The sequence below is a fragment of the Anticarsia gemmatalis genome, chromosome 15, assembly GCF_050436995.1.
Source record: "Anticarsia gemmatalis isolate Benzon Research Colony breed Stoneville strain chromosome 15, ilAntGemm2 primary, whole genome shotgun sequence".
Classification (NCBI taxonomy): Eukaryota; Metazoa; Arthropoda; class Insecta; order Lepidoptera; family Erebidae; genus Anticarsia; species Anticarsia gemmatalis.
Window position 1 is genome coordinate 7,917,050 of NC_134759.1, and position 17,814 is coordinate 7,934,863.

At 33.2% G+C, this 17,814-nt stretch overlaps 1 protein-coding gene across 2 annotated transcripts in view; it reads right to left on the reverse strand.

The window, feature by feature from the left end:
* Positions 1 to 17,814, reverse strand: part of LOC142978708 (uncharacterized) — a 93,099-nt gene that overhangs the window by 54,907 nt on the left and 20,378 nt on the right. Inside the window, exon 4 of one of the 2 annotated variants that reach the window (XM_076123240.1) lies at positions 17,108 to 17,224. In XM_076123240.1, coding sequence (XP_075979355.1) covers positions 17,108 to 17,224 — 117 coding nt within the window. Of the gene's footprint in view, positions 1 to 14,110; positions 14,337 to 17,107; positions 17,225 to 17,814 lie in introns of those variants that run through there. The other variant, XM_076123242.1, reaches the window with a different exon arrangement.

Below are 17,814 nucleotides of genomic sequence, written 5' to 3' on the forward strand. Positions count from 1 at the left end.
AACTTTAGTAGTTATTTAAATGTTTTACTACAAACTGCCAGCAGACAACCTTTCAGAGAAGTCGTTTAGTCTTTAAACTTTCAGGTTTGAATGGAATACTTGTTGCTGCATTGAGTAGTCGGACAAAGCCACCTGTCGTAGCTTATATTTACTTTTAATTTATAGACTATGAAGATGATAGAGGAACCATTTAAGTATATTTTCGAGCTACGTTCGTGTTATACATCAGTGATAAGTATATAAAAAATGGGTTAATGTTCCATTAGGAAGCTAGCTTTTAATACACTAATCTTAGACCCGGTTTTGCCATCATCAAATATCCATCACATGGAATTTAGACAGTCGTTTTCATACGAATGCTACAACTTTATAGATAGGTTATCAAAACTTAGGTGTCAGTACTAGGTATCAGGCTTATATCCTATAAAACTAGGGCTTTGTGTGTACCTAATATTTAGGACCAGACGTATGGTAACAATTTTTTTATTGTATTTTCTGCATCCCTATTTTGGTTAAACATATCATTAGCTAAAACATGTCAGAAACATCGCAAAGATGAAGAATAGGTAGCTATGGGAGTCTTGAGGGAAGAAAGGTGACCATTATTTAATCAAATCAATAGATAATGGTTAAATAATGGTCTTTATAAATCATCAATTACAATTTAGTATAACCTTTTAAACGTTACTGCCTAGTTACAAACGCGTGACAACGATCAATTAACAAAAAAATCGTCTAGTTGTACCATTAGAATACGCCAATAACGTTTTATTGGTGTTAATAAATCTTTTAGATGTATTAAGAAACACTATTCAATATGAATATGAATAATTTTTCGTTATTTACGCCACAGGGAATCAAGAACGATAACTGGGGTTGAGTAGATCAATAGAATTGGGCACCTTCATAAAAGCTTCACCTAGGCAACGGGGAACAAACTCGGGATTAGGGATACGAAACACCTCACCTCTCTCCCCGCTAACTGTTTTTGTAGTGTGCAGTAATTAATTAACTTTGGTGCTTTATAGTTTCTACGATTTCTTTAATGTAGATGTAGATAACTATTCCAAAAACTTATTTTGTGCTTGGCGTAGGGAATAAATTTTAACACTATAGCACCCTAGTATTTTTGTAAACGTATACTTAAGGCTTAAGTTTACTATCCAGAACTTGTACATTTAATTTAGGTAAATAACATTATTCTATGCTTAACTTTTCGAGTTAACGCAATTACACAAAAACACGGTTTAAACTTTATACTAGTTTCAGACTAGTTTAAAGTTTATGATTTGATAATATAATGAAAAATTAATATTTCATAAAATAAAGCGACAGATTATCAAATTTACAATGATCTCTGAGGAATGCTGATTAGTTTTAATCGCCCATAGAAACAGTGACGTAACTTATGTGCTATGTATGCCCACGCAAACAAGTTTAACTTGATACAAATATGTCTATATCGAGGCCTGTCGCTATTTAAGAAGATGTCTGAGCTTTATTGTATATTTACATATACATATTTTGATACAATACGTTCAACATAGGAATTAACATAATATCTGTGGTGAAAGTAGGTACATATGTAGCAGCGGAAACTTTTTGGGTTCATAATTTGACGAGGGTGTGACTAAGGTTGACGTAATTTGGCGGAGCAAAATCCTTTTAATGGCTCGGAAATTATATAAATCTGCGTTTTTGTAGGAAAAGGCTGGAACATTTGCCTAATGTCCTAATATGGGATCTAAGTAGGTACATAAAACCTTAAACATTTTGACTGTTTTTCGCCGCATTTAAATTTGACATTATTTCAGTCGGGCTGTTTAAAAGGCGGGTCGTGAAAACAGAGTACGGAGAACGTTAATTCTTGATTTTCTCTGGGGAAATTATAGCATAGGTACTCTCTGTTTACTGTGCTTGCAATGCAGTCACAATAGCTATAAGAGCCACGATAAATCTATTTATTTATAATAATAGCTTTGTCTTTAACAAAACTTCTTACTATCTGTCACACAAAATAGTTTTTTTTAAATAATTCCTTATTTAATTAATTTGAAGTCTATTTTAATTCACTTTTATTAATTTGAACAATAAATTAACATGAAATGTAATCTATTTAGAAAAAGTTGTTGTACTTGTATGGAAACTACGTCACTGCTCTAAGAATTATTTGCACCGCTATTTACAGTATTTCCATTCTCAGTTCAAGGTGAAGTAAACACACACGCATTTGAAGCATGTATACAATTGCATATAAAATCGTGAATAAAAAAAATGTGCATAAATAAAAGATTAAGCTGAGCGCAAACCTAAGTCAAGATTGATTTAACACTATAGTCAAAAACTTAGTACCTAGTAGTTAGCAAGATTCGCGGCTGGTGGAGGTATACAAAATTGAGAATTTAGAACATGGGAGAGTATTATGCAACTGTGTGCTAACCAATATTGGTCAAGACTGTCATCTTCTGAATATTCGGATTATAGCTAAGACATTAGTCGCCCAAAATCAAGTCTGTCTTTTCAACATCTCAAAGTCAATTTTATCTTTGTGAAGTCCTGTTTGATATACGTAGTGAGTCAGAAGCCACATGGCTCCATATACTTATTTTGTAAAGGAATAGTATTATGTCTTATGGCAGTCCTGATTTCTAGACTTAAGTCTGCGCCCATACTTAGGTATGTGGAAAACACGCGGTATGTTATTGTGACATAACTGGCGTTAAAATGCATACTTTGCTTTGCCCTGATAACCATAGACGTGTTATATAAATACATATGGGTACTTATGTGTTTTGTCTAGTGTTAAAAAGATGTAGTTAACGTATAATTCCTTACTTCCTACATTACAGCAATTGCAGAAACAGATTCCGGAATCTTGGCGTGATTCTAAGTAAAGTTTCACTAGATTTCAACGCGTTGCGAACCTTAACAGAATTAGCAAATAAACTTATTTATATATTATACATATTAGCTATTATTGGGATAGTATATAGCATAGTAGGACATTATTGGTAGATGCAAGATTTTGGTTTTCATTTAAGTCTTTTAGTAATAAAGTGATATAAATTGTTCTAACGATTTCCAAATGTACCTAACAGTAAACGAAGAAAGAGGATTTGCAAAAAAACATCCCATAGTCCTTTGTCTACCTCTAGGCATAACGTGCGATATGATTATATGTTATGTTTAATAAACCCGTGTATTATTAAAATGGGTAAACAACTTCGAATACATCCTAATAATATAAATATTCAACAAACATACGGGAGTAATGTTTACAGAATCGCTGATGAGTCAAAATTCGTCGATCAAAGGCCTTTTCCTGAAAGTTCTAATGTCATGCCTATATTTAGTACCCACATATATCTATGGACTGTAGGTAAATGTTCAATACTTTGTTTTGATTGTTCGTTGAAAAACAGGATCCGTGATCATCGATAATTTTATACGATTTCAGGAATTGTTGACGGAAATTCATCGATCTTGTTGTTTGCTTTTGTGAATCGCTTTTATAGTGACTCAGGTGTTTTAGAAACTTCACCTGCTTTCAGGAAAGTGTTTATGTTTTAAGCGGAGCGTTGAAAACAACTGCTTTTAAACTAAAAGCTGTTGTATAGTACTTGAAGTGCATAATGTAGCGTCTGGCCTCGCTATAAACTTATAGCACGGGATGACAGGTAAAAGCCTTACATTGACACGCAGCACGCTTAAAATCAGGTTCTGATATTAGCGGTATGTACAATTTGAATCGCCTTATAGTGGACTAAAATACGGGCCCTTGGACCCAAACACTTATTAACAAATATCCATAAAAATAATAAAAAACCTCAACTTACAAATCTAAATCCAATGACGTTTTTTTCTAACGAAGTTATTTCTGTCTATAATTTAGATATACGTAAGCCACGTCGTTTACGTCTTATTCATTAGCCAGTCGTAATCATCATTATGAAACAATCATTAATAATAATGATCATTGTTAATGCAGTGACAAGAAACCAAGGTGAACGTACAACGACCAAATAATGATCTGGAGTCAGATTTAATTCCTATTTAAGGAAAAAACAATTCAATACATAGTAATGAAAACCTTTCGAGGATACAGATCCATGTGTTTTACAAACCACGGGGTTTCAATCATATTTATCTTGTTAAACGAACTGTACAACCGATTTCTAATTAAAACGTACACTATTCAAAGCTTAAATACTCCTGAGGCCCGATATGTTCCCAAGCATGACGCGACACGTCAAATTTCACGAGTTATGAACTCGAATTGCTCCAGACAAAATTGAAAGCTTACAAAGGATCAAATGAGAAGCGAATTCCATGAATTTTCCCTTTCATTAGTGAGGTACCTTATCAATTAAGTTTACACGTGAAATCCATTTCACTGTTTATTCTGAGGCCTTTGAATTCTTATGATGAATTTGTATTCAAAACGTTTTCGTACACGTGTACATTTAACTAGTACAACTTAAGGTGAGAGTTACACCAATAAAGAATTTGAATTCTAAATAAGGAAAGAAATAAAATTATATGCAATCATTTCGGTATTCGAAATGATTAATAACTTTAAAACTATAACAGGTAAAAGAACATACAACAATGACCAATTCGCCATGCGTACCTACTGATAGGAATATCCCCAAGGCCATCGATTACGACAAAGCCTTTTTGCAGGTTTTTTCCATTGTATACCAACCGGTTTTCCTTGACGTGTATAATATAGGAAAGTAAATAATATTCTACGAACACCAAAAGACATGCGATATAAATAGACTAGATGAAAAGCTGACACATTGAGGTCAGCCATAAACCTATTAACTGAGAAACCATTCCTTGTTCATTGCGAATGGCTACCATAAAACAGTATTCTTTAACGAAACAACATAATATTCTGTTTAAGTATTACACTGGTCTATAAAATTGCGTAAAATGTGCTAAACATGTATGAATACACTTAATTACGGTAGTTCCTGGCTACTGAGTTTTCCAATAAATTAGCGAGACAAAGTTATGTGTCTATCAGATTAGTTTGTACTGTAACTTCATGATTCCAAATACTTAACAATAGATAGACTAAATTCTATGCACTTTTTTCTTTAACATTAAATTATTTATTAAAACGATCAAACGCGAGCATGAAATATTTTTCCTCATTCCGCAGATATCTGTATTCACTACTCGATACTTTAAGTTATGTATACTGTCGTTAACTTATTATACATAGGTAGGTAGGTACCTACCTACATGCTTGAATGCTGCGAGAATAATGCGACAAACAATTTTTTTGAGGATAAACTACTAATATCTGAGTTCTACTATTAGGTACAAACTAAATCCGTATGATTTGAACAACTAAACTTTAGCCGTCCTATGTAAATATGAAAATCGGGTTAGGTTACGTAGATGAACATAAATTCCTCTTTGACTTGGAAGTTCTGCTATAGTATTCCTTGTCCGCAAAATAACAAAGACAAAACGATAAGAATTTTTGAAAACAATCACGAGAAAACAAAACTATTGAAATTTATAGTCCGGATAGAGTTCTTTGTTAATTAGGCGGCTGGTTCCTACTAGTCAAATGAATCATTTGAAAACTAACCCCTCACTTCGTTGAGGTTTACGATGGCACAAGTAATGCTAAAACTGCACCCAGGATCATCGACTGTATGCTACTGACTGCTGTATCCTAATATTAATATGATCAAGCACCAATATAAAACGCAGTCCAAGCGCAACACGATACTGTATTAAACAAAATCAAGCTTAATACATAGGTACAATGTCACTCATTATTATGAAACATGAATTCCAATCCAAGATTAAATCACTGATAATGCCTGTTATAGAATCATTGTACAAACAAAATTCTGGCAAGAAGCCTAAATAGGCAACACGTGTGACACGTGAATTTATCATCAATTGTCGTATAAAAATATGCAAATCATTTATACAATGTATGCCTGAGACTGTTCCCAGACTAAACAATTTCAACCTTCAAAATAAAAAAGTAATTCTGTGACGTCACTATCGTTTTAATAGTTCATTCAAGTGTTAATTTCGTTATGTCGCACTGGCAGGTGTAAAAGCGTATGTGACGTAAGTCGTGAATATTTTGGCACAAACACGAGGGAGTGTCGCCTAAACGTCATGCTTGGCACAACAACCGCTTGCCAAAGTCACGTCATCCGCCAACAAAGGTTAGCACTTTCAAATTGGAATTTCCTTGACGCTTGATACAGCGTTTGAAACCTTGAAAATAATGCGATTTAAAGTCAATTAATTACTAAAGTAAAGTTGGATATTAGTTGTGTTGTATTGTTATCGAGCATGACTGCTGTCAATGAACTTGATAATGTTATCATTTTTTAAAGACAGTTTTTAAGTTAATGAAATGGCATTTAATTTTGAGCAATAGGAAATACCAACTAGAAAGAATAACTTAATATGAATGTAACTCATGTTTCCAGAGACAGGAAAATGACAGGAAATTGCTTGAAAACGAACCCATGTCGGAAATCATAAATCTTTGTATACCAACTTCGCTCTTTATTTTGTCTCGTTATTCAGGCAGGTACTTCATATTTTAAATGAAACAGATCGTTACAATATTTCATACAAAGAGACAGGGACAGTAATTTACTTTAAATTGCATTTGTACCCTTCACTACCAAACCAACCCAAATTAATATTGAGTGCTTGCATAAATTCACATTAAATACATCCAAAGGCAACTTTTCACTAAATTGCCCGAGATTTATTGACCAATAGGGTCAAAGTAGCGACCAGTGTCAATTAGGTACTTGAGCAAATTACTGTACAAATCTGAATACATCAACCTTTGAGTGAACTAACACTAAACGGTGAACGTTCGGGTATGATCGGCTTATTTCGGAACTTCCGACCTTCCTGAGAGAGTACTCTACTTGTAGGCCATTAATAAATACATCCAACGCCGGTTAGAAAATGATCAGAGACTAATAAGTTTCATAGTGCCTAATATTCAGTTTTTTTAATACATAACTAATGTTTTGTCTACATCGCTGATGGAAAGAGTACCTATGAGTTACTTGCTAGCTCTACATAACCTTTCCAAATAGTGGTAGTCCAGTAATTTCAACGACTCATTTCACATAATTAAGTATTTAGAACTAAATAGTTTCAATTTTTATTGTATTTCTATAAATGATAGATAAGGTTAAACGATCATTGCATAGAGCAATTTTTGGCCAACATGCAAACAAGTTTATTTCAGTGATAGAAATTTGCAGATCACTTGCAAAATGTAGGTGACAAGCGGGAAAAAGTAGTTAAGACTAATTATAATGCTATTATCTGCGGATGGTGGTGTTACAATATTGTATAATAGTTACTGCACTGCTGTTTGCAACCGCGATAAGCAGAAAAGCGAGGTTATCTTTACATAGCCTATACTAATAGAGCTTACCGGTCTTATTACATATTTTTGTCAAAAATTGTAGTTTAATTGTTATGACCCTGTTGAAATGAAATTAGAAAGAATTGGTACATTATACCTACATAATGAGAAAAATAGATAATCTTTAGTTTGTTAGTTTACGTTTCTTCAACTATGTGAATTGTACTCATATTTCATGCCTTTGAACTATTGCTATGATTCTGTAACATACCTAGCTAAATAATAATATATTTGTAATAATACAGCTATACAAACCCGTATAACGCGCTATCTAGACATCGCCATGGTTCTCTAACATATAAAAGTCGCACTTTGTAACAAAACTGATTAATAAAAAACCTCCAGTTTTCTGCTGTCTGCTTTATCAATTTTGATTAAAAACATTGTCCCTATATCTCATACGTATTGTAAACATTTGGCGATAAACGCAAACACAAATAAACTGTGTCAATTGAACTGTTCAAACGGCTTCAACGTTTTTCCATTCAAAGCGGCAACTTCCATCGTTAATCGTTATGTACTAGGTCAAGAGAGACTGAGTATCTTTGTTTCTGATGTCACTCTACCTTTTATATCGTCATAGTTTCTTAACTGTTGAATCTTATAAGACGAGAAAGGACCGGTCTTGGATCGTTAAAAATATCTACCTTACACTTATACTTTAAAACAATACGAAATATATTAGGCTTCTGAAAATAACTTCGGTATAATAAAGCATTTTCTTCTGTACTTCATAAAAGTTAATGTAATATTAAGTTCAGTTTGTGATTTTCAAGTACTTACTTTGAAAAGTCTATTAAACAAATTACGAGTCTGACTCACAGTCCAAGGTTCCGTGCCTGTAGCACATTTAAAAAACCACAACCGTAAAGATAACAGTATAATTACTAAAATATCCTATTTTATTATAACGAGTCAAAATTTTATATATAAAATAATAATTACACGCAAAAGAAACAAAGACCTTGATCGAAATAATTTTAGTTTCGTAAACAACTTTTGATCCAATAGTCATGGAACATCCCATAACTAAAATATTTATAGAACAAAGTACCTACTTACCTAATAAAATCATTTACTAACACTACGAGTCTATTTTAAGGCAGCTCTCGCACCAAGATTTTAACAACACGGGGATTTTACCAAGAAGAAACAACAAACAAAAAATACAATACACCCAAAACAATTAACTAATACTAAATGAACAAAAAATTACAGGCACTTTTAAATATTGTTCCGTTATGAGAATCAAATCTATAGTCCCCCAGTGCAATGGTAGGGACCGGTAGTCAACCTTAACCTTTGCCCCATAGATGTCATCAATTTTATTTTACTACGAGGTTACAAACAAAGGCATGTAATATTTTATTTATCAAAGATTGTTTCATTTGTTAGCATATCAAGTGGTACTAAATCCTAAACGACTTGAAGGTACCTTTTAGGGAACCCTGAGAAAAAACAATATACATTCGCAATGAGGTTTGAACGAGGCTAAGCTAGGTTATAACCTCGACCCTTCCGTAATACTTGGGTTTACATTCTTAAACGTTTCCACAATCAAATATGGAGGGAATTTCTAAGCACCAATTTTCCAGGCTGATACAAAATTCTTTAGGTCTGAACGATCTTCGCGAAGGCTTTTATTGCAGTTTTCAGGAAATGTAGCCTCGTTTGAAGCGAGGTCATCTTATCAGTAAAATGGTGTTGTTTAATGCGAAAGGCTGTTAGAAGTGGGACACGATGATCCAATAAAAACGATCGAATGTAGACAATTTATGGCTGAATAAGCGAGAGGACAATAGGTCAACTGGGAGGTAGAGACAATAAATTGTCGACGTTTTTTGCAATGAGAAGGACAATGGGAAGTTGTCCTTTGATTCTGTTGTTCTGTTTGGAAGGGCTTTTGATGCTTTAATTAGCGGCTATAGCTTGTTATCATGTAACTATGCATAGTCATTAGTAAGATATTTTATTACATTGTTTAATGTCTATATTTTCCCGTGTAAGCTAGATTGGTAATTATTAAAACACTTCACAAATCAAATAAAAAGTTATAAGGCTACGGGAATTTTCCCACAAACATACACCTAGAACAGTCTTTTTAAAGTTATCTAGAACAAGCGAAAATACTTCAATATATACAAAACAGTTATAAACAAATGCATGAAAAATATATTCTAGGAAATCTAACTTGTTATTTATTTTGTAGAAAGTGTTGCGTAGATTTATACAAAATCTGGAGCAAATTGTTTGGAATGCACCGATCTAATGTAAGCGGAACATAGGTATTTCTGTTACAAAATCGATGGTAATGTTGTTTATCGCAAATAAACTGAAACAACTATGGCTTAGTCATCAATAGAATATTCGAGTTTAAACGTTTTCAATCCAAACTAATATTATGAATGTCAATATGTGTTAGCTTGGCCTTTTTTAATGCCAATACGTACCTATATAATATTATGTATACATACAAAGAAAGAATTTAGACTTATTTTTTGATAAATCCAAACCACGTGGCTGTTCCGTGGGCTCGCGTATTGGTCATAATATACAAAACAACCATCTTATTAACTTTAAAGACTTTCCATTTGAGAATGCGAAAATAAAATAGTTCATAGCTTCATTAATACATACAAATTAAGCCTTTTTCTCATAGGTGTAGGCAGAGACTAGAGAACACCTCTTGCTTCTATTCTTACAAACTTCACTTGCTTCAATCACATCCATAGATTCAGTCCTACGGGATCAAAATGCATAAAATAGAGCTAGCCTTCAGATTTAAGCATTTCGTATGCATTAGACTTAAAGAATTACAAACAAATTCTCCGGCTTCTGAAATGTTTACTGAAATATAACGCAATCTTTCGTTGAACAAAATATTTACGAAACAGATATTTAAATTACGATATAAATGTAGGCACGTTTGTTGCTTACCTACAAATTAAAATATAATGATATTTCTTCGCTAAATGATTCTAGTTCTTATTTATCTTTTTTCAGATTCTTCGACGATACGGAATTCGATCAACGTTTTCATTGAGTGTCTATTTCTAAACTAAGATCAAACACCTCATCTATACCTATCATCTATCGAGAGTGTTATATGTTTCCAAAAAAAACATTTAGTATAAAATCTTGTTATTGACACTTAACGCAAATTGAGAATTATGTAACGAAACGTGAGCAAATTTTTAATTTTATCAAATAAAAATATTACTTTATCTCCAAAGAATCAACTCCCAAGTAATCTTCAAGTAATGATTGCTGAGAGCAATGAATAACTTCTAAGCCTCGTTTCTAAGAAATCACTCGCAGTTGTCACGTTCCCAGGCCCTGAATGATGGAACACAGATTACAAATATCTTAAGAAACAGATGAATCATTTTTATGTCGTTTGGTTTAAAGAAAATTGAGTGAAAGGAAGAATATGCCATTAAATAAGTACCATATTCAAGACTCTATTTATCGGAAATTCAAGTCCCAAAAATTTGAAGGTAAGGAGATAAGAAGTTTATTTATTTAAAGTTTGTATACAAAGTTGTATAATAACCTTGATGACTTGATGCCAAACACATTTTCTGCCAGTCTACCTTAGAGTAATGATGAGATTATATGTAGTAGAAGTAGAAGCACACATAGTTTATAAAACCAATTTCAATTTTAAACTTTCGTGTATATATTTTTATACTAGAAGACATACATAACAAAAGAAGCCTGCATTGTTTATGGAGCCAATTTTAGTTTCAAACTTACTCGTATATATTCTTAAATAGAAGACATACTTTTATTCAATATATTACAAATCGTATGACAATATTACGGCGTAGGATGTTATTTAGTCTATTTATATAAACAATAACATACACGTGGACTGAAGGGTTCAGAATTTCAGATACGCAGAATTACTAACGCCCACGTTTCGCCAGTTAAGTTTTAGGTCCCTTGCAATATAGAGTGAGCTTATTGGCTATATGGCTTACACCGGGCACACATCCAAACTATACAGGTAGATTCCTAGTCCCAAAATCGATATCTATTAGAATAGGTTACCTTAAAGATGTAATATACGGGCATCTACAATTTAGATTAGAGTTTTAGCTACGGTGTAACAGCTACGTAGTCCAAAGCCTACCAAGATTTTTTCTGTGAGAGAAATAGTAATTACTCGTGGTTAAAAATTGTTGCTTTACATTTAAATGACAGGTTTTACTATTTTAATTAAGAAAAACTATTTTTTAGTTCACAATCTCGCATTATTCCTAGTTATTTTTAAAGACAGACACGCCTGGGGCAAAAGGACCTAAATTAAAGCTTGTAACTAAAATTTATTATTAATTTGTATATCAGTAATCATCAGACCCCTACATGATTTTGTACAGCTCGTGCATAAACTGATGAATGGTGAATGCAGTTCTTTGCACTCTAGGTCAGGCTATCGGTAACGTTCTAAATAGTCAATTAACCGTGACAATGATGTAACATATCTCTCTGGGTCAAATAATACGCTTATGTAACGTTTCAGCGGTTTAGTTCACTGATAACACTGTTATTTACATTGTAATTAGATTGTACTCACGATACCTTCCCGTGATGAAGAGATAGTGGAATGTGGTGCACAGTATGCAGTGCAGCGAACTATTCACTTACTAGAGGTATTTACTAATGCTCTGACACGCGATGTGCTTATCCTATTTTGGTCAAAACACAAGCTTTTACGCACAGGACTAAAACTATTTGTAAACGGAACTTTGTAGATTATTCTTTTATAATTTTGTATTTTAGGTATTGTTTATAATTTACTATCTAGACCTAAAAGGAGAAAGAGTGCTTAACTTGAAATTGATCTAGACATGAGTTGGAAATAGTACTAGTAACACACTGGGTCGCAGTTTGTGGTCTCCTGCCACCAGATTAATCCGTAGCTCATTCACTGTTTTGCCTTTCTACTATGAAACAAACTAGGGAAAACAATCAATTATAATTAAATCGTAGGTTTAGTCAGATAAGAATAGACAACCCGTGGGTGTACGCACTAAGGATTAATAGAGGTACGATTACTAGTCCCTTTAATAGAGAATGTAGAGTATGAATTCAGTATAAATTCAAATTACTGAGTTATTTTAGCGACACTGTTATTCCCAAATTCGTCTTTATATTGATTTAAAGTCTTTCTTTGAAGACTTAATCAAAATACACGTTGAAGACGTGAAAACTATTAAATCGTTTATTACAATAGAGATCTATATTCGACAAAATTATAGCGTCTTTCGATGGTTTGAAGATCATTTTGTACATATCTTATACATACTCTTCAGTTGAAAACTCTTTATGTTAATAACCTCATATTTTCTATTATATTCCGAATATTCTGTATTTTATGATAACTAACAAACTGTTCAACACTAATAAATAATTGAGGAAATTATTCTTACATGATTTGGCAACGATTCAAGACAATTTAAGTTAACGGTGGAACGAACTTCCAATACTCATTAATTAAGAAATTTCAGGAGCTTGAGGATAATTAAGAAATTTAATCTCTTTACTACAGAAAATTATTACAATCTCTTAAATTTCGGTGAATGAATATTACACCTAATAATTTCGTATTAGATCCAAATTAATTATTAATGTGTGGTATGATGTTATTGTAAGAAAAGTGCTTCGCGTGTAACATTGAAACATGGATCGTATTAATAAACATCAATTACCATAGGATAGAAATTCTGTTTTTTAAGTTGTGTCTTTCCTTCACGGCCTTTAATTATGCGTTCACGGTGATGCTGCCTAAATTTGCTAAACCAATATAGATGAAGTCTGACTAGCTCATAATATCTCCAATACATCAGTGCAAAGCAAGTGGACCCGTGTGAATAGCTATTTACATAATATTATATGTATTCCACTTTTTATTGGTGATTATCATATTTGTAAAATTGGTTACAACAATAATAATTTAATCTTTAACTCGAACAATACTTGTAAATTTAATTCAAACGCAAATATAAAAAATGTTTTGTTTATATCAGTGTTCTAAACTACGAGACCAATAAATAATTGCAATAACTGAATGTTCGTCTATTTTATTGTTCTATATCTTTACATAAATGTCAAAACTATAACTATTTTCATATATTTATGATTGCTGTAACGTAATTTTTGAGATATATTGGAGAACATTTCAATAAATATGCCAATGAAACGAGAGAAACTTGAAACGTGAAAATTTCAGGCTATTTATCTTTTTGCACGTGAATTTTGGGAAAAATATCTTTCGTTGAACAAGATTAGATAACAGATGTATGATAGTTAAACAGCGGCTCTTTTGCAAAAGTATAAATAAGAATATTTCTATTAACAAATGAATAAGCAAAATGGTGCGAAAATAAAATATATTGATAACTCCATATTATTATCTTTTATTCTTTCTGTCCCATCGTATTGGAAGGGTCCCGTTAACGTGGTTAAGTTTTATGATATAATTTTTAACAACTAGAAAGAGCTCATTTGTACTGATAAAATGCTAGACTTGGCGAATTTAAAAAGGTAAACCGCTCTTTGCCGGCATTGAAAACAATTATGCTGCGGAAATACTATAAGGCAGCCAGTTGGAAGCCAGTAATTTAGTACCTAACGAATGCAAACTTAATAGAGGAAACTTACCGACGTCGCCAAAGTAAGTTATCAGGTGAAATACTTCCTCTTCCTTTGAGCAGAGCTCGTCTTATATTAGCTAAAGGAAGACTCTCTCTCCTAAGTGACCATCGTACTGTCCTTGTCACACTCGGTGCACCATCCTTGTTTTCCATTTGAATTATCACATTACACAAACTCTTGCTAAACTTAGCATACATCTACGTACATTTTAAGTAATAATTACTCCTAATTACCACAATTTTAACATACCACGATCATAATACGATAGAAACTAAATAACAGTTGTTCCCTTATCTCTACCGTTTCAGTCACATATTTACATTTTAAGATATCGTAAGGTGATGCGTAAATACAATGTGTTGACATCTCACTGGTAGATTGTATGAGATTTTATACTTATTTTTGAGAACGTCTGTGTATTGTGATTGTGTATTTCAAATACAGGTTTAAGTTTTTTGTGCATGCAGACCTTGCCGCTAATGGCCTCTAATGATAATTTATTTACAGTGTCATAGTAGCAATAATTCCAGAATAGTTTCATACGAACTGCGGATTATGAAAACAATATTTCCTTTAAATTCATAAAAAATAAAATTGCTTCTTTAGACTTCAAACAGGAAATGACGAGTCTCACGTAAACTAAAAATTGTTGCTATATATAAAATAGGTATCTTTTCTAAGGGACTCGTTTGGGGAGACCAAGTAGTTAAGGGTTATTCTGGTAACCTAACTACATATCTTAAATAAAAACATAGTCTAAAATCATGAAGCTATTGAATCTGAATTTTGATAGAAATCAACATATAAAGTTGTTATCCTAACATTCGACACATTGAACACAATTCACGACACGAACAGTACATTATCTCGTCAGAATGTTGTAGTCTATTTTGTCTCTGAGATTTATAGACTCAGGCTAGACTTATAGCCTCTGTATTTTATCCGTTGACAGAGCTGTCGACTGGAATTTTATGTCTCTAAAGGATTGTTCTCAATAGTGTGCAGTCAGAGAGGCAATGTGATTTTGTTAACTTTTGTTTCTGTAGCAAATTGTTTGGGGGACGTTGGATTATTTATTTGTTTTTTGACGTTTCGGCACTGGTTATTGTTATTGCGGACGTAAGGGATTCAGATTTCGGGCGTTAATTCCTGAGCAGTATTAAATATTAGACTCAGAAAGCTTAAATGCTGTGGTTTCATCTACTTAGTAGATGAAACCACAGCATGCTGCATACAAAAGAGAAAAGCTGCTGCTGATGACACCGGACAACTGTCTATCAATTTACGCGTGTGTCTGATTGTATAAATTAATTGTAAGGAGGTATAGTCTCACAAGACAAGACTGAAGGTTAGTTCGGGAACTGTCTTTCGATAGAAAAAAAAATAGTAGAACTGGCGAACGATGACTATTGTCCCTAAAGGCTTAGACGGAATTATTGAGAAAATAATAAGTATATTTGTACTCGGTCAATGGAGTGTTAAGGAAAATAACCTGCTTAGGGCTGGCAAATTGACTTCATCGGGACATTACTTTTGTATTCTGTTTGTTTTACTAAAATAAATATAACACTGAAGTGCAACCCGATGGACGCCAATAATGTAATTATTTGCTAATTAACTATCCTTTGTTCGGGTTCAATATTAACTTCGAAAATTATGTATCTGATGAATACATTCAAATGCAAATTTATAGCAATGTGAATTCGGTATTAATTTTAGTTTACTAAATACATACCTGATAGCGAACAATTTACACACGATATTAAATATATCAACAGGCATTTAGCAACGCAATTTATAACCAATTTGTGTTCAAAATGTGTTGATATTTGGGACACAAAGCAGTTATACATAAAGTAATATTTAATGAGATAGATTGCCGTCAGCCCTACAAAGTAAATGAATTGTCATCACATCGAAATCCCTACGGGTAAGTGGAGTTTGTAATCAAGTTTCGTCCTTCTGAACGATTGAAACTCGATAGAACTTACTAAATTTACGGTTGGTCTAACACGGTAAAAGAACCGTAAAAAGCCTCTGGAATAGTTCTTTCAATTTAATTCCAAAACGGGGGAATCTCTGAATACAACTCGTTTGTCCACATTGTATTCGTTCGTATTTCACCGTGAAATTGGGAAGCTGGAGTAATCAGAGTTTTTGGGATTCGTACACGATTACTCGTCTGACGACATATTTTATTCAATTACTATTTTCTGGTTATGTTGACAAAAGAACCCTGAGTCGGTTTTACCTGACCGCGACGCAAAAGAGTCTATGAATATTTGTACCTGCTAGGCGTTGTAGAGTCAAAACGTGCTGAACGATTATTATGATTCTAACGAAGATTGATTCGTCTTATTCTATTTAAGAACACAGAACACAAATTAACACCATATATCAAACAAAACTTTAACACAAGTTATGGATACCGGAGATGCATCTAATTGCTGGAGCTGGAGTGCTTTTAATAACACTACCTTTTTACACTTGAATAACTGTTTAAACAACGCTTATTCAGTAGCACTTTAGTACAATGTTTCTCGCTTTTTGCTTAATGTCTATATTAAATATATGCTAATATATGCTAATATTATAAAGCTGAAGAGTTTGTTTGTTTGTTTGTTTGAACGCGCTAATCTCAGGAACTACTGGTTCGACTTGAAAAATTCTTTCACTGTTAGATAGCCCATTTATCGAGGAAGGCTTTAGGCTATATATCATCATCTATACTAATATTATAAAGCTGAAGAGTTTGTTTGTTTGTTTGTTTGAACGCGCTAATCTCAGGAACTACTGGTCCGATTTGAAAAATTCTTTCAGTGTTAGATAGCCCATTTATCGAGCAAGGCTATAGGCTATATATCATCACGCTACGACCAATAGGAGCAGAGTACCAGTAAAAATGTTACAAAAACAGGGAAAATTATGACCCATTCTCTTTTATGTGACGCAAGCGAAGTTGCGCGGGTCATCTAGTTATTTATAAATGTGATTAGTACTTACTGTCCCGGTAAGGCCGGTGTAGGAACTCGAAGATGGTGTCCCCGGCGCGGGCGCTCAGCGTCGCTGCCGTCACTAGCCTCTTCGGCACCGACGGCGCTGCTCGACCCACCCGCCGACCTACACATAGCCCATACTTAGTACTATCATCAATAATATAATAAAACATATAATCCCCATTTTGCTGTACAGATTTACATGAACATTTATGTGATCCTCTCCGGTTGTGATTTGTCTCATTTATGTGATGTGTCTCAATAACTGACTTGCCGTTGATCTAGGTCTCTACTGCCGCGTAAATCGTTTTAATACTATATTTTATTTCATTTAGATGTCTTACGGCAGTATATCTAATTATTTATTTACCCCAACTTAGAAATATAATTTCTTCATCATAAGGATCCGGGTATGTTATCAAAAACGATAAATAGCTAAGTTTTCTGAAGTATCTTAAACTTGACAACCGGAATCTTCTCTGATCCTCGTCTTTGATTTGTAAGAAAAGATTACCTGATATTTTGATACCGATCCGATTTAATCAATATACTGTTCTATGCATTGATAGACCTATAACAATGTAATAGAGTTTTGCCTTAAGTGCTTATCCGTGTCTTAAAATACTCCTAGGAAATGGACTTAGTGATCTATTTATGACTAAGGCCATAATCTTCTTAAGATTAAGGGTGTTGTTCCGTTTTTAGCTCAAAGTT